Source organism: Hypomesus nipponensis, chromosome 23 (genome assembly GCF_054491055.1).
Source record: "Hypomesus nipponensis isolate SF chromosome 23, ASM5449105v1, whole genome shotgun sequence".
NCBI classification, from domain to species: Eukaryota; Metazoa; Chordata; class Actinopteri; order Osmeriformes; family Osmeridae; genus Hypomesus; species Hypomesus nipponensis.
In genome coordinates, this window is record NC_140383.1 from 24,965,631 (window position 1) to 24,989,051 (window position 23,421).

At 49.4% G+C, this 23,421-nt stretch overlaps 1 protein-coding gene across 8 annotated transcripts in view; it reads left to right on the forward strand.

Moving 5' to 3' along the window:
- LOC146235138 (activin receptor type-1-like) overlaps positions 1-23,421 on the forward strand; it is a 35,429-nt gene that overhangs the window by 8,094 nt on the left and 3,914 nt on the right. For 2 of the 8 annotated variants that reach the window (XM_084688198.1, XM_084688197.1), the window contains 9 exons: positions 4,982-5,055; positions 7,948-8,202; positions 8,929-9,222; positions 12,854-13,117; positions 16,147-16,352; positions 19,962-20,061; positions 20,811-20,957; positions 22,156-22,431; positions 23,175-23,372. In XM_084688198.1, the coding sequence (XP_084544324.1) occupies positions 4,989-5,055; positions 7,948-8,202; positions 8,929-9,222; positions 12,854-13,117; positions 16,147-16,352; positions 19,962-20,061; positions 20,811-20,957; positions 22,156-22,431; positions 23,175-23,372 (1,807 nt within the window). In that variant the 5' untranslated portion in view covers positions 4,982-4,988. The other 6 variants (XM_084688200.1, XM_084688199.1, XM_084688196.1 and 3 more) reach the window with 5 other exon arrangements.

Genomic DNA, 23,421 nt, shown 5'->3' on the forward strand with positions numbered 1-23,421 from the left:
GTCCATCTGTCTGCTGTGGCTAGCTCGCTGGCTAGCTCAGAGACAGGGACAGTCAGAGACGGGGCCTCCCCCAGCCCTCTCCGGGGGTCTCCCTGGCCATTCTCGATCCCCTGGCTATGTTGTGCGTCTGCTGCCTCGCCAGGTTCCCCAGACACACACTCCTGTCCCTTTCCCAGCACCATGACTCAGCAGACTCAGGGTTCCCGGCTCGCTGCCCAAGCACACACCAGACCAGAGCAACAAATAACCATCCTCACAAGCACACAAACTCAATTTACTTCAAAATAGTGAGAGCAACATATCCCACCATATATTAGAGTTTAGTTTAGATAATATATAGTCAGAAATCTCCTACAGGGTGATTTCAGGTAATGTGGGACGCTCCAGTAGACTTACAAAATAACTGTTAACTCGCCCCAGTGGTGTTTCTGTAAGTGGTTTTAAGGCTTAGGAACATTTTCATGTTGGAATGAAATGGGAATACACTGTATTTTAGGAGCTATACACTTTCAAACATAACATGACCCCCTCTTTCAGTCAGGATGCATTTTCAGGTAATGTGGGACAGCTTGTGTGGTAAAGTGGGACAGTCATTGTCTGTCAGCCTAGTCTACTAATATTAATATTAATTAGTTTATATACAACAATCCTAGGTGCAAGGTGTGGCAAGATTCATTTAGTTGTGGGGTTTGACTTATACAATAGACATAGTGTAACTGATGAAACCTTAGTGATCTGCAGTCAATGTGCTAGCTAGCTAGTCACGATGCGTTAGCATTTCGTTGGACTAGGGTTAGTAGTCACGCAAGTCTGAAAGCGCTGGTTCGATGACAGTGAAAGTTGTTATTTAGTTGGGAACTTAAGTGCAGTGTGATCCATTGGTTTAAAAAATGTGAGAACTGTCGAATTAAATTACTTTTATAGCATAAACAAAGAATTACTTGATGTCCCACTTTACCTGAAGAATGCTGCATATATTACCGGAGCTAACGCTGCTGCTGCCACCGCTGCTAACAGCTGCGTGCTTTGCTTGCATGTGATAGTTTAGGATGGAAGTACTCCGGTGATAACTAAACTCAGCCTGACAATCAGTACACACAGCCTTAGTTTTGTCAACCGAGCTGTCTCGCAACTTTTTGAAATGGAACTTCCCATCTAAAATCCCTGTATCCATCATTAAGCTACCGTTGGCAGTTAAAATCAATTGACGACAGGTGATTCCCAGGGTCAAAAAGAAACCTGTGTTAACGGCACTATTTTTTGTTGTTGCGTTAAAGTGAGATTGCGTTAACGCGTTATTAACGTTAACTTTGACAGCGTTATATTTGACAGCCCTAATGTGTGTGTGTGTGTGTGTGTGTGTGTGTGTGTGTGTGTGTGTGTGTGTGTGTGTGTGTGTGTGTGTGTGTGTGTGTGTGTGTGTGTGTGTGTGTGTGTGTGTGTCCTGTTTAGAGTTTCATCATTTAAATGTGATTTAGTACTGTCTGTAAATAGATTAATCAAATATACATTCTTGATGTGAGGTAGAAGAGACTATTTAGATGTAAATGTAGCATTCATGGTATTAAGGAGTGGGGACATTTTAATCACTCTGAGCTCTGACTCTTGATCTCCCTCTGGTGTTTCATCCCAGCTGGGGCTGGTAGTGCCAGCCACACACCGAGCTCCGACAGCTTTACCTCCATGAAAGAGGGAGAGGGAGGAGATAGAGGGACTCTCTGGAAATGGAGTTGTGGAGGAGAAGAAGGGAGGAAGTAGAGATGGGGATTGAAAAAACGGAGAGAGAGAGGGATCGCAGGCCTGGCAGGGTATCAACTGTGAACACACACTACAAGACAGTGCCAGAGAGTGCCAGAGAATTCAGCACACAGAGACAGAGAGACACACAAACACACACACTTCCACATACATTTTCCGTTCCAGAACTGTACTTCTAAACGTGTTCTGCTGATGCTGGCCTTGTTTGTCTCCTAGAAGCCTCATACTGGCCTCATCTCAGCTAACCCTAACCATCTCAGCTAACCCTAACCATCTCAGCTAACATTAACAATCTCAGCTAACCCTAACCATCTCAGCTAACCTTAACCATCTCAGCTAACATTAACCATCTCAGCTAACCCTAACCATCTCAGCTAACCTTAACCATCTCAGCTAACTTTAACCATCTCAGCTAACTTTAACCATCTCAGCTAACCTTAACCATCTCAGCTAACCCTAACCATCTCAGCTAACCCTAACCATCGCAGCTAACCCTAACCATCGCAGCTAACCCTAACCATCCCAGCTAACCCTAACCATCCCAGCTAACCCTAACCATCCCAGCTAACCCTAACCATCTCAGCTAACCCTAACCATCTCAGCTAACCCTAACCATCTCAGCTAACCCTAACCATCTCAGCTAACCATCTCAGCTAACCCTAACCATCTCAGCTAACTATAACCATCTCAGCTAACCCTAACCATCTCAGCTAACCCTAACCATCTCAGCTAACCCTAACCATCTCAGCTAACCTTAACCATCTCAGCTAACCCTAACCATCTCAGCTAACCATCTCAGCTAACCCTAACCATCTCAGCTAACCCTAACCATCTCAGCTAACCCTAACCATCTCAGCTAACCCTAACCATCTCAGCTAACCCTAACCATCTCAGCTAACCCTAACCATCTCAGCTAACCTTAACCATCTCAGCTAACCCTAACCATCTCAGCTAACTATAACCATCTCAGCTAACCCTAACCATCTCAGCTAACCCTAACCATCTCAGCTAACCTTAACCATCTCAGCTTGGCTAAATTGGGACAGACTGTCCCTCCCCGTCTCCCCCTCTTGCAGCAGCCTAGCCGTAGTGTTGGGGTTTAGTGTGACAGGCGTGTAGTGTTGGGGTTAAGTGTGACAGGCATGTAGTGTCGGGGTTTAGTATGAGGAGTCAGATGGCTGTATGGGAGTATGGGAGTCAGATGGCTGAGCAGTGAGGGAGTCGGGCTAGTAATCAGAAGGTTACCGGATCTATTCCCCGCCGTGCCAAATGACGTTGTGTCCTTGGGCAAGGCACTTCACCCTACTTGCCTCGGGGGGAATGTCCCTGTACTTGCTGTAAGTCGCTCTGGATAAGAGGGTCTACTAAATGACTAAATGTAAATGTAGTATGACAGGCGTGTACTGTCAGGGTTTAGCGTGACAGGCGTGTACTGTCGGGGTTTAGCGTGACAGGCGTGTACTGTCTGGGTTTAGTGTGACAGGCGTGTAGTGTCGGGGTTTAGTGTGACAGGCGTGTAGTGTCGGGGTTTTCACTCTTACACTATCATCTGTGTGTCTGAGTGAAGACTGATTATGATATTCAGACCACAGACTCCACCAGTGATAAATAGCGGAGAATGAAGCACTCCATTTACTTTCAGTGATTGAGCCTATTAAGTGGAGGCCTGGGAGATGTATTCAGGCTAGTTCATTGAGGTGAGTTATTGATCTGTTAGAGATGGATTATGTGGTCTCCAGGCACCCCTCTAATTGTCTTGGGAAGATCAGTGTTGTTTTAGCAGCTAGTCCTGCAGGGTCAACACCCCAGGCACTACCTCTCTGTTTCCTGCCCTCTCCCCCCTTCCTCCCGCCTGCTCCCCCCTGCCTCCTTATTACCAGGGAGAGAATATGAATCCTTGTCATATAACTAAACACAAACAGAAATGTGTGTAATAGTAGCGCTCTTGTTGGTTGATAGCGATGTGGATTGACGATGGAGGGCGAACATATCAGGTGGTCTCACTAATCTGTCACAAAATCAACTCTTAAGAGTCGGAAGAACAACAACCCAAAAACAAACATGGTGGACAACAACAGTGTCCCTCCCCTGTCCCCTCCCCCCTGCTGTCCTCCTGCCCTCTTGTTGCCCCCTGGCCGCGCTCCCCTTCCCCCTGGGTGCTCCCCCGCCCCCCCATGCCCCTCTCCCTGCCCCCCCCATGCCCCTCTCCCCGCCCCCTGTCCTCCTTGCCTGTGTCACACACACTGACAGGTCTCTGACGATGGCGCAGGAAGTCTGTGTTTGGTGCTCTGATGAAAGGAACAGCATGTGGGCACTGTGTGAGCTGCTTACTCAGGCACTGCCGTTGGGCTAGTGCTAACATTACGTGCTTAATCATTTATGTCTGGGAGACGGGCACAAAGGCTGCGGGGGAGGGGGGGGTATTTCAGTGGGATAGAGACACACACACAGCCTGGATAATGGCCGGTGCTTAGTATGACAAACGCATAGAGAAAATGATGCTTCTATAAGTAGCATGTCATCTACTCTGAGAACAGGGCTGATTTGTGTCGTTTGTTAACTCAATGTTTTAATCAGTCGGGGGCATAAACACACTGGTGTTTTAATGTATATGAAGACGTTCCTGAAACAGTGAAGGACTAGGCTGTGTTTGTTTCCAAATGATATTATTTGGGCTTCCACATTCATCTTCCCTGCTGTGCTCTCCTCCTCCTCTCCCTCCCCATTCTGTCTGCTCTGCTCCCATCTCTGCCAAGCTGCCTCTCTCTCTCACACACACACTCACACACACTCTCTTTTCTCTGGCAGCCAATAGGAAGGCACCGGTCTCCCCATTGCTTGCCACTCAACGCCTTGTTGCCAGGACAACAGGAAGGCATGAGACCCACTTAACTTGAGCATTCCAAACTTTGTGTTTGACTGAAAACAAGGAAAGGTCTTTCTGTCTCAGTCTGCATCTCGTCCATCATGTTGCTGTTATCTCCTGTCGTTCTGTCTCCTCAGTCTCATTCTGTTCCTGGGTGTGTGACCTTGTTCCTCTGTGAACCCAACATCCCTGTCATACTGAATCAAACCTGATTCATGCAGAATCAACAATTCTGCATGAAGATAAACCCTGCAGATGTGGTCCTGCCAGGCAGTGGGTCAGTGTGGAACTGTTCCCCTGCAGGTTCTCTCCCAGCCTGGTGTGACCAGGGTCCTAACAGTGTCCTCTCCTCTGCAGGTCCACCATGGCAGACAGCTCCACGCTCCTCCTGGTCTGCAGTCTGATGCTGCTCCCCTCGTCCACACCGCAAGGTCAGCTTCACCACCCGGCCTGGCCCCCCACACACCAACACATGTACACACAGCCTCCCATACAGCAGCCTGGCTGTGTTCCTGAGGCGGTGACACACACAGGTTCGCTTGCCACCATACAGCCTGTAGTGTGCTTTCCAACAAGAGCTGTGCAGTCACTGTGTCAAGGGCGAGCTTTGGTTCTCTCTGTTTTCTTTGTCTGTTTCGCTCTCTCGTCTTTGTTTTACCTCTCGATCTCTCTTCTTCTCCTGCTCTCCTCTCTCTCCACTTTCCTCTCCCCCTGTCTGTCTCCCTCTCCCCCTGTCTGTCTCCCTTTCCCCCGTCTGTTTCCCTCTGTCTGTCTCCCCCTGTCTGTCTCCCTCTCCCCCTGTCTGTTTCCCGCTGTCTGTCTCCCTTTCCCCCGTCTGTTTCCCCCCGTCTATCTCCCTCTCCCCATCTGTTTCCCTCTCCCCGTCTGTCTCCCTCTCCCCTGTCTGTCTTTCCCTGTCTCCCTCACTTACCCCTGTCTCCCTCACTTACCCCTGTCTCCCTCACTTACCCCTGTCTCCCTCTCCCCGTCTGTCTCCCTCTCCCCGTCTGTCTCCCTCTCCCCGTCTGTCTCTCTCTCCCCCTGTCTGTCTCCGTCTCCCCCTGTCTGTCTCCCTGTCTGTCTCCCTCTCCCCCTGTCTGTCTCCCCGTCTGTCTCCCTCTGCCTCTGTCTGTCTCCTTGTCTGTCTCCCTCTCCCTCTGTCTGTCTCCCCCTGTCTGTCTCCCTCTCCCCCTGTCTGTCTCCCTCTCCCCCTGTCTGTCTCCCCGTCTGTCTCCCTCTCCCCCTGTCTCTCCCTCACTCCCTGTCTCCCCCTCCCCGTCTGTCTCTCTCCCCCTGTCTGTCTCCCTCTCCCCCTGTCTGTCTCCCTCTCCCCCTGTCTGTCTCCCTCACCCCCCGTCTGTCTCCCTCTCCCCGTCTGTCTCCCTCACCCCCTGTCTGTCTCCCTCACCCCCTGTCTGTCTCCCTCTCCCCCTGTCTGTCTCCCCGTCTGTCTCCCTCTCCCTCTGTCTGTCTCCGTCTCCCCCTGTCTGTCTCCCCCTGTCTGTCTCCCTCTCCCCCTGTCTGTCTCCGTCTCCCCCTGTCTGTCTCCCTCTCCCCCTGTCTGTCTCTCTCTCCCCCTGTCTGTCTCCCCCTGTCTCCCTCACCCTGTCCGTCTCCCTCACCCTGTCCGTCTCCCTCACCCTGTCCGTCTCCCTCACCCTGTCCGTCTCCCCCTGTCTGTCTCCCTCTCCCCCTGTCTGTCTCCCTCTCCCCCTGTCTGTCTCCCTCACCCCCTGTCTGTCTCCCTCTCCCCCTGTCTGTCTCCCCGTCTGTCTCCCTCTCCCTCTGTCTGTCTCCGTCTCCCCCTGTCTGTCTCCCCCTGTCTGTCTCCCTCTCCCCCTGTCTGTCTCCGTCTCCCCCTGTCTGTCTCCCTCTCCCCCTGTCTGTCTCTCTCTCCCCCTGTCTGTCTCCCCCTGTCTCCCTCACCCTGTCCGTCTCCCTCACCCTGTCCGTCTCCCCCTGTCCGTCTCCCCCTGTCTGTCTCCCTCTCCCCCTGTCTGTCTCCCTCTCCCCCTGTCTGTCTCCCTCTCCCCCTGTCTGTCTCCCTTTCCCCCGTCTGTTTCCCCCTGTCTGTTTCCCTCTGTCTGTCTCCCCCGTCTGTCTCCCTCTCCCCCTGTCTGTCTCCCTCTTCCCGTCTGTCTCTCTCTCCCCCTGTCTGTCTCCCCCTGTCTGTCTCCCCCTGTCTGTCTCCCTCACCCCGTCTGTCTCCCTCACCCCGTCTGTCTCCCTCACCCCGTCTGTCTCCCTCACCCCGTCTGTCTCCCTCACCCCGTCTGTCTCCCTCACCCTGTCCGTCTCCCTCACCCTGTCTGTCTCCCTCTCCCCCTGTCTGTCTCTCTCTCCCCGTCTGTCTCCCTCACCCCCTGTCTGTCTCCCTCACCCCCTGTCTGTCTCCCTCTCCCCCTGTCTCTCTCTCCCTCTGTCTCTGTCTCCCCCTGTCTGTCTCCCTCTCCCCGTCTGTCTCCCTCACCCTGTCTGTCTCCCTCTCCCCCTGTCTGTCTCTCTCTCCCCCTGTCTGTCTCTCTCTCCCCCTGTCTGTCTCCCCCTGTCTCCCTCTCCCCGTCTGTCTCCCTCTCCCCCTGTCTGTCTCCCTCTCCCCCTGTCTGTCTCTCTCCCCCTGTCTGTCTCTCTCTCCCCCTGTCTGTCTCCCCCTGTCTCCCTCTCCCCGTCTGTCCCTCTCCCCCTGTCTGTCTCTCTCTCCCCCTGTCTGTCTCTCTCTCCCCCTGTCTGTCTCCCCCTGTCTGTCTCCCCCTGTCTGTCTCCCTCACCCTGTCTGTCTCTCTCTCCCCCTGTCTGTCTCTCTCTCCCCCTGTCTGTCTCCCTCTCCCCTCTGTCTCCCTCTCCTCCCTGTCTCTCAGCATTTTTGTAACAACTGCAGTAGCTCTGAGGTGTGTGTGAGGAGCGTGTGTTTGTCGTTGTGGTGGCTGACTAGACACATCCCCTCCCAGCGCTGTTAAACACAAAGATTCTCATCAGGATGATGGAGGGAGCCAATGACGTTAAAGCACAGACTTACTCATCACTTGGTAGTCTGCCTTTCATAGATTAGCGTGTGTGGGATTGTTGATTGGAGCATCTCTAGATCATAGCTGTTCCCATGACGGTGTCTGTCTGGTTGTGACCGACTGACAGTCTGGCTTTGTCTATCTGACTGTCTGTGTTTTTTGCCTGACTGACTCTCTTTCTGTGTCTGTCTGTCTGAGTCTGACTGTGTTTGTGTCTGATACCGGGTGTGTCTGTCTGTCAGGAACCTGTTTCATGTGCTGGTTACAAATGTCACATAAAGGTTAAACTTGATGTGTCTGTCTTGACTGTGTGTCCAGATACAGGGATCGTCAGCAACAGCGAGTGTGTGTGTGATGGTCAGTCATGTGATGATCGAGGGCGCTGTTTCAGCCAGCAGTGCTTCTCTTCCCTCTCCTTCCACAACGGGACTCTGCTCCAGGAAAAAGGGTGCATTGTGGGTAGCGGTCAGGGGCCCATAAGCTGCACAAACCACCCTTCCCCGGACCTGGTGGTAGAATGCTGCCACGGCGACCTCTGTAACCAGAATGTCACCATGGAAACCCCAACGAGAGGTGAGTGTTTGTTTGTATGTTGTCCACCTCCCTACGCGCTGCAGTGGTATACTGACACCATAGAGTGACTGTCCCCTATAACCCTAAAGTGACAGCATGACATCATGACAGCGTGACATCATGACGGCGTGACAGCGTGACATCGTGACAGCGTTACATCGTGACATCGTGACAGCGTGACCAGGGCTTGCACCTAACTTTTTCCACTCCTTTTAGTGTGTGAAAAATTATATTATATTTTCAAAAAAGTTTGGAAAGGTTTGAAAAATATTTATCACAGGGCTCGCAACTACGTTTTATCCTCATAGTATTGTCCCAAACTGAATTTGACCAGTCCCAAAATGTAAATTCTTGTGTTTTTGCATTCTGACATGGGTCTAGGTTATTTGCAACACTTTTTAAGTCATGGGGCTCAAATCAATTTCTGAATTTCAATGTGAATACATATACAATAGAATACCCAATGTTCTTGCTTGTTTCATGGTGGGGATAACACAATTCTTGGTGTGTCTGTAGCCCAACCAGCCTTACCCTGCCACCGCCCATGTGGGGAGTAGCTCCATGTCTTGATATAACTAAGTAACTGCCCCCCAAAAATACAACATCACTATATGCTGTGATGTGGTATATAACATCACTATATGCTGTGATGTGAGGAGAAAAGCAGCAGACATCTTATTCTGATAGTGACTGTCTGTATGCGTGTCCCCCCCCCCCCTCCACCAGACGAGGGCGCCCCCCCCGGCCGGCCGGTCTTGACGGAGCAGGAGTGTGTGTGTGAGGGTGAGCGTTGCCACGGCACCCAGCGCTGCATGGGGCAGCAGTGCTTCTCCTCTCTGAGCACGACGGAGGGCGGGGCCACGGCGGGGGGCGAGGCCACGCTGCTCCAGAGGGGCTGTCTGAGGGCCGACGCCCACGCCGCCGCCTTCTGCGCCACGCCCCCCTCGCCACGCTACGCTGTCAGATGCTGCCAGGGTCACCTGTGTAACATGAACATCACCGGGGAGAGCTCCAGCAAAGGTACGTCAACACTCACTGCACACATCTCACCTGCCTCTGTGCTGCATCACTGCACACATCTCACCTGCCTCTGTGCTGCATCACTGCACACATCTCACCTGCCTCTGTGCTGCATCACTGCACACATCTCACCTGCCTCTGTCCTGCATCACTGCACACATCTCACCTGCCTCTGTGCTGCATCACTGCACACATCTCACCTGCCTCTGTGCTGCATCACTGCACACATCTCACCTGCCTCTGTGCTGCATCACTGCACACATCTCACCTGCCTCTGTGCTGCATCACTGCACACATCTCACCTGCCTCTGTGCTGCATCACTGCACACATCTCACCTGCCTCTGTGCTGCATCACTGCACACATCTCACCTGCCTCTGTGCTGCATCACTGCACACATCTCACCTGCCTCTGTGCTGCATCACTGCACACATCTCACCTGCCTCTGTGCTGCATCACTGCACACATCTCACCTGCCTCTGTGCTGCATCACTGCACACATCTCACCTGCCTCTGTCCTGCATCACTGCACACATCTCACCTGCCTCTGTGCTGCATCACTGCACACATCTCACCTGCCTCTGTGCTGCATCACTGCACACATCTCACCTGCCTCTGTGCTGCATCACTGCACACATCTCACCTGCCTCTGTGCTGCATCACTGCACACATCTCACCTGCCTCTGTGCTGCATCACTGCACACATCTCAACTGCCTCTGTGATGTTAATAGAACGGTGCATATCGGATCTGATCTATTGCACTTCTTACATGCACTTTTGCACTGCAGTGTGGATAAAAAAAAAAGATATACATAAATAGTAAATGTAATGAGCATATTGCCATAGACCTCCTGTCCAGGGGTCTCCAGCCCTGTTCCTGGAGAGCTACCTGCCTGTCGACCAGGGGTATCCAGCCCTCTTCCTGGAGAGCTACCTGCCACCTCCAGCAGGGCTGGATACCCCTGGTCTACAGGCAGGTAGCTCTCCAGGAGCAGGGAGACCACTGGTCTACAGGCAGGTATCTCTCCAGGAGCAGGGCAGGAGACCCTACAGGCAAATAGCTCTCCAGGAACAGGTCTCCAGCCCCCCCAAAATAGGGCTAGATACGCCTATTCTCGAGTACCTTATTGCTTTTATAATACGGTTACTAGCGACATTATAAGTAACAAATAGTAAGCTGCCTTTCAGCACAAAATAGTTATAGCCAACAAACTGTGTATCGCATTTCAGTAGACGAGAGAAAATAGTCCCGTACGTGTGGCTGTTGCTATGCAACAACAAACAGCATAGGGAACTTCACGTTTGTTATAGCCATTAGTTGCTAACTAGATTTCCACTTATTTAATTTTACCTTCGTAGCCACGCAATTACATGACCTGGTCTTGACTTCTTAAAACTACGTTTTCCACGCATGCACAATTAATGGAGATATCCAAATCAACATAAGCAAACCTTAACAACAGCCTAGCTAATGTCTGTCGAGTCTTGGGTCACTCGCACAGTAACTAGTTTACAGCATATGTAGCTAGCTAGCATATACCCAGTGCCTACGAAACATTTATGATTGATATTGAATGTTTAGGCCTAATGATTAAATATTATTTTATTGAAAGTGACCCATTGTCATTGTTGTTATTTTAAAGGCAACTTTTATCAAATGAGCATTGAGAATGAATGAGATGGTGCGAGATCTAGCTAGGCTAAGAAACGTGAAGTTCATAATGCTGTTTGTCCGTTGCATAGCAACAGCCACACGTACGAGACTATTTTCTCTCGGCTACTGAAATGGATACACAACGTTTGTTAGCTATAACTATTTTGTGCTGAAAGGCAGCTTCGTATTTATTTACTATTTATAATTTTGCAGGTAGGCTAACCGTATTATAAAAGCAATAAGGTGTCGAGGCAGTACATTATCGTCAATAAAGTACGTGTTCCAGGCAGGGGCGGCCTTAAGCATCTGGGGGCCTGTTTCAATAACTAATATGGGGCCCTACCCACATAAAACATAATAGAGCAGAAAAAAGCAAGGATTCTTGTTGGTTTACATCAATGGTATATTATTGTATTAAAAGCAATTCCAGCTTAATGAACAGGGCAGATCAAAATTGAAATAATCCAACTTTATTTGATTAAAAAAAAAATATATACAGCGTTTTAGATTGGAATAGGCCTCGCTCTTTCACGCACGGCAACTTCACTGATTAATTGATTAGCGCAGTATATCTTTGGCTTAGCCCATTGTCTGGGCTAACTTCAAAAAAACAACAGCTCCAACATCCCCTCAACTTGAATTATATAACAAAAGCAAAGACGAAATAGAGTCTGACGTGACACTAAAACAAACTTATTCAGCTAATAGCTCTACAACGAGCAGCTCACGGGGCGCACCGCTGCTGTCGCCGGTAGGGTTAGGCTAACGCTACTAGTACGAGCTCTACAGATGCTGGACCAAAGAAAGAGGTCACTTTTTGTAGACTGAATACAGATTTTCTTTTGTTGTCCGATACCTTTAGTTTTTCAGCACCACTGGCATATGTATGTTTCATTCATTTTCCTGCTCAAAACAAACATTTTAACCTTGGGGGCGGTAAACGTCGCCATAGTAACCGCGAGTTCCGACCAATCAGATATCAGTCAGCGTTGTCTTGTTTAGGATTGTGGGTCGTGTAGTATTTCAACAGAAGATCACAAATAACAAGGTTGATTTCATACGGACTTGTGGCTTTTATAGGAGCAGAAACTTTCGTTTCACAACATCATAGCTGATGGTCAGTCTACCTTGGATGGTTTAAACATTATTCCATACAATCAATATCTTGCTGAGAAAATGAATGGGATTTTATTACTGGTCTGTTGGGGGCCCCCTTGGAGGGCGGGGCCCGTTTCAATTGAAACGGGTGAAACATAGTTAAGGCCGACTCTGGTTCCAGGGTTTGCCGGCCCTCCGCTGCATCACTATACCGTCCGTGGAACACGTACTTTATTGACGATAATGTACTGCCTCGGGTACCTTATTGCTTAATTAAAGCAGAGCTAGGTTCAGGAACACCAGCATTCACACTCCTCCTTCAGCCTCTCCCAGCCTCCCTCCTTCAGCCTCTCTTCCAGCCTCCCTCCATCAGCCTCTCTCTCAGCCTCCCTCCACCAGCCTCTCTCCCAGCCTCCCTCCATCAGCCTCTCTCCCAGCCTCCCTCCATCAGCCTCTCTCTCAGCCTCCCTCCTTCAGCCTCTCTTCCAGCCTCCCTCCATCAGCCTCTCTCTCAGCCTCCCTCCATCAGCCTCTCTCCCAGCCTCCCTCCATCAGCCTCTCTCTCAGCCTCCCTCCTTCAGCCTCTCTCTCAGCCTCCCTCCTTCAGCCTCTCTTCCAGCCTCCCTCCATCAGCCTCTCTTCCAGCCTCCCTCCAAGCCTCTCTTACATTTACATTTAGTCATTTAGCAGACGCTCTTATCCAGAGCGACTTACAGTAAGTACAGGGACATTCCCCCCAAGACAAGTAGGGTGAAGTGCCTTGCCCAAGGACACTACGTAATTTTGCACGGCCGGAAACCGTCAACCTTCTGATTAATAGCCCAATTCACTGACCGCTCAGCCATCTGACTCCCTCTCTCCGTTTCTACTTGTGTGCAGGGGAGGAAGTGAGGCCGGTGGCGCGGGAGCATGAGTGTGTGTGTGAGGGCAGCTCGTGTGGGAGCAGTCAGCGCTGTGTGGGCCATCAGTGCTTCTCCAGCCTGACGGTGAACGCAGGCGTGCTGGTATACCAGAAGGGCTGCTTCAAGGTCTACGAGCAGAGCAGGCTGACCTGCAAGACCCCCCCCTCCCGCGACCAGATCGTCGAGTGTTGCCACGGCCACCTGTGCAACATAAACATCTCGGTGGCGCTTCCCGTCCAAGGTAATAAACTACACTACCCATAACACAACACGATCCTCATTGGTATTGTGAAGGAAAAGGAAAAAAAGAAAGAATGTGACCTGTGTGGTGTAGGACACGTGTCAGACACACAGAGTGAAGAGTGACCTGTGTTGCCATCGCTGTTCTGCCAGAGTGCTATTGGCCGAGCTCCTCCGCCATGACACCCGGAGCTGGCAGGCCGGGGGCCTGGACCGGTGGGAGAGGAGGAGGACGAGGTTGTGAATATTGTTTAGTAGGGCAGCACGATTAATCGAATTGAAATCACGATCACGATTTCGGCTTCCCACGATCAAATTCGCGTGATCGAGCGATATTTAAAATGTGTCATTCCGTTCATAGAACGCTCCGGATCAAAGTTTTTTTTTGCAAAGCCAATCTAGCGCTCCGTAAACCAATAGGTGCGTTCGACATCGGCTGTGGCTGCATGAAACGACCAGCGAGAGTTGCCGCTTGCTGTCGGGGAGGAGTTATAAACGGCTCCTTAAGTCGGAAAATTTGTCATTTTATGTATTGGGCTATGGTAAACTCTTTCTCCAATCTGCAGGCTGCAGCCGGCTGCGGCGCTGCGTGGAGTAGAATACACCTAAAGTCTGATCCCGTGCCTCCATGAGCCAGTCAGAGTTGTTCCCTGCACCATACTGTACAGCTCAATTTCTAGATGTAGACGGTTACAGACAGAGTAACGTGAGGAAAATTCCGGAACAGATAGAAGTCGGTCATAAGGCTGCTATCTTAACAAAGAAAACAAAAAAACTACATGTGACCTGCCTTCGCTAATCCCTAAAGCCTTATTTTAGATACAGTATAAGTTTAGATAGCTTGCCAATACAGAGGATAGCCTACCGAAGTTGAGTTAGCCGATGTCGTTAGCGATGCTAGCTAACGTTTGCTAGCTGCATAACTTTTAACTGGGTCTTGCAGCGCTGCTTGATTTACTCAAATTATTCTGAAATGTTATGTTCTACTAGCCATTAGCCTATTTGAGCTTGGCACAGTTTTCCAAAGCCCTAGTGTAACTGAGACGACACAGTAAATAATTCCTCTTTCAAGTAATAAGCCCCCGTTCAATTGTTGAGCATTAAATTAGCTGCAAGGTCTGTAGAGATCTTGGGACTATGCCACTCGAGCGAACACAGATCTGTGTTTTGCTCATGCAGAATTCGGTTAAATAAAACCGGTAAAATAAACGTAATGAGTGGAACAAAAGATAAAGTAACGTGGCATTTTATTTTGTGTGAGTTTTAACTTGTCCAGTGGGGCAAGTACATTTCTCTTCCACTTGCCCTACAAAAAAATCCACTTGTCCCAGACAAGCGGACAAGCCTTAATGCTGAGTCCTGGCGTATTTGTTTTTTATTGATTATATATTATGAGTTTTATACACATCCATTATGCAAGTACAATGTATTGTGACAATAACATTTGATTAGGTTATAATCAACAAATAATCGTGATCTCAATATTGATCAAAATAATCGTGATTATCATTTTGGCCTTAATCGTGCAGCCCTATTGTTTAGTCATGGACCACTTCTCCCTGTGTCCTCTCAGCCTGCCAGGGTAGGCGACTGGCCCATAAGGCAGGGACAGCAGCCCATTGGTTCATTTTCCTTACTGACACTGGGCTGGCCCAGTCACATCTCTTAACAGACTCATCCCTTCCCCCTCATTTCTTGTGTCAGATGCAGTGGCTCAGACTCCGACCGATGGTGGTGGGCCGTTCTGAGCTGAAATGCCAGGGCCATTTTTTGTCCCAGTCCTGGACACAGGTTCTGGATTTGTCTTAAGTTTGGTACGCTCGTTCTGGATTTGTCTTAAGTTAGGTACGCTTGTTCTGGATTTGTCTTAAGTTAGGTACGCTCGTTTGAGTTCTCTGATGGTGTGCAGAACGTCAGCCAGCCTTCAGTGTGTGAGTTCTCTGATGGTGTACAGAACGACAGCCAGTCTTCAGTGTGTGAGGGAGATAAGGGGAGCACTGTCTGTGCTGCAGACTGGGCAGTCTCTACCCTGGAATGTTTGGAGAGTGTGTGTGTGTGGCTGGAGAGGTGTGTGTGTGTGGGTCTGTGTGTCTGTGTGCAGAATAAGCCCTGTCTTAGAGATTGGAAGTTTGAATATTTTTACTGATTCGGTACTTTGAATCACATTCAATGGAACTTTCCAAATGTTTTTGGTGAACAAAGCACCACAGTCTCGCAGCCTCACAATCCACAGCCTCTATAGCCTCACAACCCACAGCCTCTACAGCCTCACAACCCACAGCCTCTACAGCCTCACAATCCACAGCCTCTATAGCCTCACAACCCACAGCCTCTACAGCCTCACAACCCACAGCCTCTACAGCCTCATAGCCTCAGTCCCACAGCCTCACAACACACAGCCTCTACAGCCCCCAGGCTTGCCATCCTGTGTGGTCCAGTCTGACGAGGCAGCTGTGGGTGGGAATGTTTTCTTCAGCGTGTCTAACTATTATGGCCTCTCCCTGAATGATGTCCGTCTAAGCAGGGGGATTTGGTAACCGCTGAGGTTGACCCCGGGCTGCGCTCACCTGGCGGAGCTGTGAAGCACTCTGAATACACACAACATGTTTAATTCATTTGTGCTCAGAATAGAGTTTGACTCTGTAAAGGACTGTGAGCATTTGGGGATTATGCATGTCTGAGTCTTTATCACCAGTGTTGGTTATGTGGAGAGGGAAGCATGTAGACACGCCTGCCTGGAAAACAAGCTGGATTTAGGAGGATCTGTTTGTGTGGAACTGATGTTACTGTGTATGTCTTTCCATGGATTTATCCTGCAGTTTGTTGTTGGTTTTATGAGCCAGGGAAAACAAACAGGAGAGACTGGACACTAAAGCTGCTTTCAACTTTGGATCTACATTGATGTGTTTCATAGTGTAGGACATGGCTTAATCCATGTTTGGAACACTGGATTGAACAGTATGAAACCTTCCGTATCTATCTCTCCCCCCTCCCTGTCTCTCCCTGTCCCTCCCTAACTCCCTCCCTCAGCGAGCGACGTGCCCAGTTACAGCGTGAGCACCCTGGCCGTGGTGATCGCGGCGCCCATCCTGGTGCTCATGGTGCTGTCAGCCGCGGCCATGCTGGTGTTCAGGCGGATCCACCAGCACCAGATGGAGAGACTGACGGCCCGCGACGCCGAGTACGGCACCATCGACGGGCTAATCGCCTCCAACGTGGGAGAGAGCACCCTGGCTGTGAGTACAACCCATGCACCCTGGAGACTAACTAACCATGCACCATGGAGACTAACTAACCATGCACCATGGAGACTAACTAACCATGCACCATGGAGACTAACTAACCATGCACCCTGGAGACTAACTAACCATGCACCCTGGAGACTAACTAACCATGCACCATGGAGACTAACTAACCATGCACCATGGAGACTAACTAACCATGCACCATGGAGACTAACTAACCATGCACCCTGGAGACTAACTAACCATGCACCATGGAGACTAACTAACCATGCATCATGGAGACTAACTAACCATGCACCATGAAGAGCAGAATATATGGCTAACCCTAACCCAAGTGGTGAGCATAGCATAGTGGTGCATATAGAGTGGTGATAAAATGAATGTGATTTTTGCTGGTCTGTTGGGGGCCCCCTTAGAGTGCGGGGCCCGTTTCAATTGAAACGGGTGAAACATAGTTAAGGCCGACTCTGGTTCCAGGGTTTGCCGGCCCTCCGCTGCATCACTATACCGTCCGTGGAACACGTACTTTATTGACGATAATGTACTGCCTCGGGTACCTTATTGCTTAATTAAAGCAGAGCTAGGTTCAGGAACACCAGCATTCACACTCCTCCTTCAGCCTCTCCCAGCCTCCCTCCTTCAGCCTCTCCCAGCCTCCCTCCTTCAGCCTCTCTTCCAGCCTCCCTCCATCAGCCTCTCTCTCAGCCTCCCTCCATCAGCCTCTCTTACATTTACATTTAGTCATTTAGCAGACACTCTTATTCAGAGCGACTTACAATAAGTACAGGGACATTCCCCCCGAGGCGAGTAGGGTGAAGTGCCTTGCCCAAGGACACAACGTCATTGGGCACGGCCGGGAATCAAACCAGCGACCTTCTGATTACTAGCCCGATTCTCTAACCGCTCAGCCACCTGACTCCTAGTATAGTATAGTTTAGTAGAGTGGTGAGTATAGTATAGGGATTAGTATGGTATAGTACTGGTGAGTATAGTATAGGGGTTAGTATGCTATAGTAGTGGTGAGTACAGTATAGGGGTTAGTATGGTATAGTAGAGTGGTGAGTATAGTATAGGGGTTAGTATGCTATAGTAGTGGTGAGTACAGTATAGGGGGTTAGTATGGTATAGCAGTGGTGAGTACAGTATAGGGGGTTAGTATGGTATAGTATTGGAGAGTACAGTATAGGGGGTTAGTATGGTATAGTATTGGAGAGTACAGTATAGGGGGTTAGTATGGTATAGTAGTGGTGAGTACAGTATAGGGGGTTAGTATGGTATAGTATTGGAGAGTACAGTATAGGGGTTAGTATGGTATAGTAGAGTGGTGAGTACAATATAGGGGTTAGTATTGTATAGTAGTGGTGAGTACAGTATAGGGGTTAGTATGGTATAGTAGAGTGGTGAGTATAGTATAGGGGTTAGTATGGTATAGTAGTGGTGAGTACAGTATAGGGGTTAGTATGGTATAGTATTGGAGAGTACAGTATAGGGGTTAGTATGGTATAGTAGAGTGGTGAGTACAGTATAGGGGTTAGTATGGTATAGTAGTGGTGAGTACAGTATAGGGGGTTAGTATGGTATAGTATTGGAGAGTACAGTATAGGGGTTAGTATGGTATAGTAGAGTGGTGAGTACAGTATAGGGGTTAGTATTGTATTGTAGTGGTGAGTACAGTATAGGGGTTAGTATGGTATAGTAGTGGTGAGTACAGTATAGGGGTTAGTATGGTATAGTAGTGGTGAGTACAGTATAGGGGTTAGTATGGTATAGTATAAGGGTTAGTATAGTAGTGGTGAGTATATTATAGGGGTTAGTATGGTATAGTATAGGGGTTAGTATAGTAGTGGTGAGTATATTATAGGGGTTAGTATGGTATAGTATAGGGGTTAGTATAGTAGTGGTGAGTATATTATAGGGGTTAGTATGGTATAGTATAGGGGTTAGTATAGTAGTGGTGAGTATATTATAGGGGTTAGTATGGTATAGTATAGGGGTTAGTATAGTAGTGGTGAGTATATTATAGGGGTTAGTATGGTATAGTATAGGGGTTAGTATGGTATAGAAGGTAAACCCACTCTGCGGGATGTTCTGTTTATAGCTGGTTACACAAAAGGTTTAGAAAAGTTTGTTTTTTCAGAGCCCAGGTCTGGGTGGGTGGAGGCCTGGTGGGTGGAGGTCTGGTGGGTGGAGGCCTGGTGGGTGGAGGCCTGGTGGGTGGAGGTCTATCTTTCTCAGTCGATCTGAATGAGAACTAACCACATGCAGTGTGTAGGTATGCAGAACACAAACAGCTTGCAGGCATGTGTGGATGCTGGAATTCCTGCGTTTCTGAAGAATCCTGTTGCGTGCTCAGCAAACTAGCATGCCATCATTCCCACACAATTTGAAACATTCTGTGGGGTTTTCAAAAGGTGTTTATTTGAGTTCAGTAAGTTGTGCTCCAATCTCTACAGAGATGCCTGTGCGGCAGTCCATCCCATTGGAACTAGATTAACTGTTTTGTTTAAAGATTCTTGGCCAGCAATGAGAGAACCCATCAGCCCACACTGTAATCAATATTAGTTTAATAAACTTCAGCAGTTCCATCCACTCCTAAGCCCAGACAATCCCATTTATTTTTAATTAAAAACTTTGAGGGTGAACTGGCTGTTGACTGTTTACTGTAAAGCATGACCATTCTGTGTGTGTGTGTTGGATCTATTTCCAGCTGTTTTCAAAGAGCCGTCACAGCACTTGGCAACAGATATGCATCCGCAGAATGTTTGGTGTAACTTAGAGCAGCTTAGCATGCACACTGAGGAGGGTTATTAGAACCAGTGACGGCTGTGAAGCATGAGCCGGCAGCACATGTCCCTGTCTCTCTGCAGCTCAGGGTCAGGCTGGTGACCCACAGGCTGCTCCACAGCCCAGACCTGCCCAAGCAGCCACCAAGACATGCAAGCAAAACCACTTTGGTGGTTGTTTTATAGGCTCCTGTTATAGAGTTTTTCTGGGTTCCAAATTGCCTTCTGCTCAGCTGTTGTATTCTTCTTCTTCTTCGTATTATTATTCTTATAGCTGTTGTATTATTCGTTTTCTTCTTAGTATTATTATTATTAGTGGCAGTGGTAGTGGTAGTAGCAGCAGTTTTCCTCAGTGGAGATGAGGCCGCCGCTCAACACTGCCCCCGTGTGTGTGTCAGAAGGCACTGCAATCCTGGAAAGGAGCCCAAATAAAAGGCTTAGCAGCCGTTGTGCATGTTGTGAGTCTGGCAGTGGGATTAGATCAAATCTCCAGCCCCCCTCAGTAATCAGCGAGGGGGGTGGCCCCGTCTTCCCCAGGCCCCCTGCACAACCCCCCCAACACACACACACTCCCACACAGAAACACACTCCTGTACACACACACTCCACCCCTCCACACACACCCCTATAGCCAAAAATACACAATTACATACACTGCCTGCTTTTTATTCATGACATCTGTTTCTCCCCCTCTCTCTCCCTCCGTCTCCCTCATCTTTCTCCCTCCCTCGCTTTTATATTCCCTCCCTCCCTTTCCCTCTCCCTCTTTCTTTCCCTCCTGTTCTGTTGTTCTGTCCCTCCCTCCTCCCTTCCCCAGGATCTGCTGGATCACTCCTGCACATCAGGAAGTGGCTCAGGGCTTCCGTTCCTCGTCCAGAGAACCGTCGCCCGACAAATCACCCTCAACGAGTGTGTGGGTGAGTACCCAATCAGAGCCCCCGGTCTCAGCCAGTGTTCTAGAGAGCCTCCTCCTCCCGCTTACACAGAGGAAGCTGAAGAGGGGCTCTTCCTGGTCCTGTTCTCTGACCCTGGTGGCTCTTCCTGGTCCTGTTCTCTGACCCTGGTGGGTCTTCCTGGTCCTGTTCTCTGACCCTGGTGGGTCTTCCTGGTCCTGTTCTCTGACCCTGGTGGGTCTTCCTGGTCCTGTTCTCTGACCCTGGTGGGTCTTCCTGGTCCTGTTCTCTGACCCTGGTGGGTCTTCCTGGTCCTGTTCTCTGACCCTGGTGGGTCTTCCTGGTCCTGTTCTCTGACCCTGGTGGGTCTTCCTGGTCCTGTTCTCTGACCCTGGTGGGTCTTCCTGGTCCTGTTCTCTGACCCTGGTGGGTCTTCCTGGTCCTGTTCCCTGACCCTGGTGGGTGTTCCTGGTCCTGTTCCCTGACCCTGCTGTCTAAGCTCTGCTGACACCCAGCCAGTCAGTCCCCAGAGCAGCGTTTCCTCCTGTTTAGCAACCAAGTCCAGCGTGGCAGGCAGGGAATTATGTTATTGGCTAACATGTTTGTTTGATCATGTGTCATTGGGATATAGTTATTCATGTGAAAGGTTAAGCTAGTGAAGGCTTTCTTTAGCTGTACTCAAATACAATTATAGTATCAATGTCTTGTAATTTAGTGTGTCTTTTGTGTTGATAATTTCCCCTAACCCGTCAGTGGTTGGTGTGTCCCCCCAGGTAAGGGGCGCTACGGGGAGGTGTGGAGGGGCCTGTGGCAGGGGGAGAGTGTGGCTGTGAAGATCTTCTCCTCCAGAGACGAGAAGTCCTGGTTCAGAGAGACTGAGATCTACAACACCGTCCTGCTCAGGCATGAGAACATCCTGGGTGAGAGGAAGCTTCCAGAACCTTCTGCAGGGTCCCCCGCGGGAGTAAACACACACACAGACTACATTTATTCATGTTTTTAACCCTGAGTCCAGTGACAGCTGTGCTTGAGGACAGCAGTTCTCACTCCAGATCTAGATTGTGCTCTCCTGTTGTCTTCCTGAAGGCTGGTTATGGAGTTGCTTATCCTTGGAACAGGATCTCTCGTAGCAGAATTCAGTTAACACTACAGTATTAGTTAGAAATACAGCTCTAAGACACTTGACTCATAACGGGATACATAGTAATATTATTTGTACATACATCTTCTCACAGTCACAGTAATAAGCACATGTGGGTAGTGTATTGACTGTGACGATGGATTGAAAAGCTCCACTCCACTGCACGTGGGTTAAATATGTGTGTGTTTGTGTGTGTGTTTCTTCATGTGTGTGTGTTTGTATCTCTGTGTGTGTATGTGTGTGTGTGTATCTCTGTGTGTGTGTGTGTGTATCTCTGTGTGTGTGTGCGTATCTCTGTGTGTGGTGTGTATCTCTGTGTGTGTGCGCGTATCTCTGTGTGTGTGTGTGTGTGCGTATCTCTGTGTGTGGTGTGTATCTCTGTGTGTGTGTGTGTATCTCTGTGTGTGGTGTGTATCTCTGTTTGTGGTGTGTATCTCTGTGTGTGTGTGTGTGTGTATCTCTGTGTGTGTGTGTGTGTATCTCTGTGTGTGTGGTGTGTATCTTTGTGTGTGTGTGTATCTCTGTGTGTGTGCGTATCTGTGTGTGTGTGTATCTCTGTGTGTGTGTGTGTCTGTGTGTGGTGTGTATCTCTGTGTGTGTGTGTATCTCTGTGTGGTGTGTGTATCTCTGTGTGGTGTGTGTATCTCTGTGTGTGTGTGTGTGTGTGTGGGTATCTCTGTGTTTGTGTGTGTGTGTGTGTGTATCTCTGTGTGTGTGTGTGTGTATCTCTGTGTGTGTGTGTGTGTATCTCTGTGTGTGTGTGTATCTCTGTGTGTGTGTATCTCTGTGTGTGTGTATCTCTGTGTGTGTGTGTGTGTATCTCTGTGTGTGTGTATCTCTGTGTGTGTGTGTATCTCTGTGTGTGTGTATCTCTGTGTGTGTGTGTGTATCTCTGTGTGTGTGTGTGTGTGTGTATCTTTGTGTGTGTGTATCTCTGTGTGTGTGTGTGTATCTCTGTGTGTGTGTCTGCCCCCCAGGCTTCATTGCGTCTGACATGACGTCCCGTAACTCCAGCACTCAGCTGTGGCTCATCACCCACTTCCATGAGATGGGCTCCCTGTATGACTACCTACAGCTCAGCACCCTGGACACCTCCGCCTGCCTGCGTATGGCCCTGTCCATGGCCAGTGGCCTGGCCCACCTGCACGTGGAGATCTTTGGCACCCAGGGCAAGCCCGCCATCGCACACAGAGATCTTAAGAGCAAAAACATCCTGGTTAACAAGAACGGCCAGTGCTGCATCGCTGACCTGGGTAAGGACCAATCAAAAACAGACTGGACGACATCATTACCATTACAAAGTGGCTTTAACAGATGCTTTCAGCCCAGACGGATGTTATGGGTTATTTACGTTCGTCAGTTTTGTTTACCTTGTTGCCCTTGGACAGTGTGTTGTTGAAGTTGCGGTGATGCACGGAAGTGGCCAGGCCTGTGTGTCATCATCCACTCTCAGCCAGCCCCTCTCTGTCCTCCCCCACAATTGTTGTTCATTAGAGGGAGAGATCTGCTGCACAGGTGCCTCTCAAAGCTTAACCAAAAATGCATTAAGGAGCACTCAGTGTTGGTCACATCCTATGGTGTTCCTCACCGTAATCATGGGAACATGGGCTAATTCTGTATCCTGTAATATACCTTGATTCACTCCTCCACCACCACAACAGCAGCAACATGGCAGCAACGTCAACGTGCTTGTCTTGTTTAGTGTCTTACGGCTGCTCTTCATGAAAACACATTTGAGGTAGTTTTTGTGGCGGCTGTGACAACAATGGAGATGTTCTTTTTCCTCATCGTGAGGCTTATGTCACGTAATGGTGCACTTTACCTTCATTATAACATATATTTATATAATAGTTCAGTCTAATCTGAATCAGAATGGGTTTTTATCCATGTAAATTAACACAAACACAGAATTCAACATCACTTTGTTGGATTTTCCACCAACAAAGCAGCAAACAACCTAACTGTCCTAACTTGGTTTGTGCTTTTGCCCCCTCAGGTTTGGCTGTGATGCATTTCCAAGACACCAACGAGCTAGACGTTGGTAACAACCCCAAGGTGGGCACCAAGCGCTACATGGCTCCTGAAGTGCTGGATGACTCCATCCAGATGGACTGCTTCGAGTCCTTCAAGAGGGTGGATGTCTGGGCCCTGGGCCTGGTGCTGTGGGAGGTCGCCTGGAGAACCGTCAGCAACGGTCAGAAGCACCTTCTGGCCTGTCTGACTGACTGACTGTCTCTCTGTCA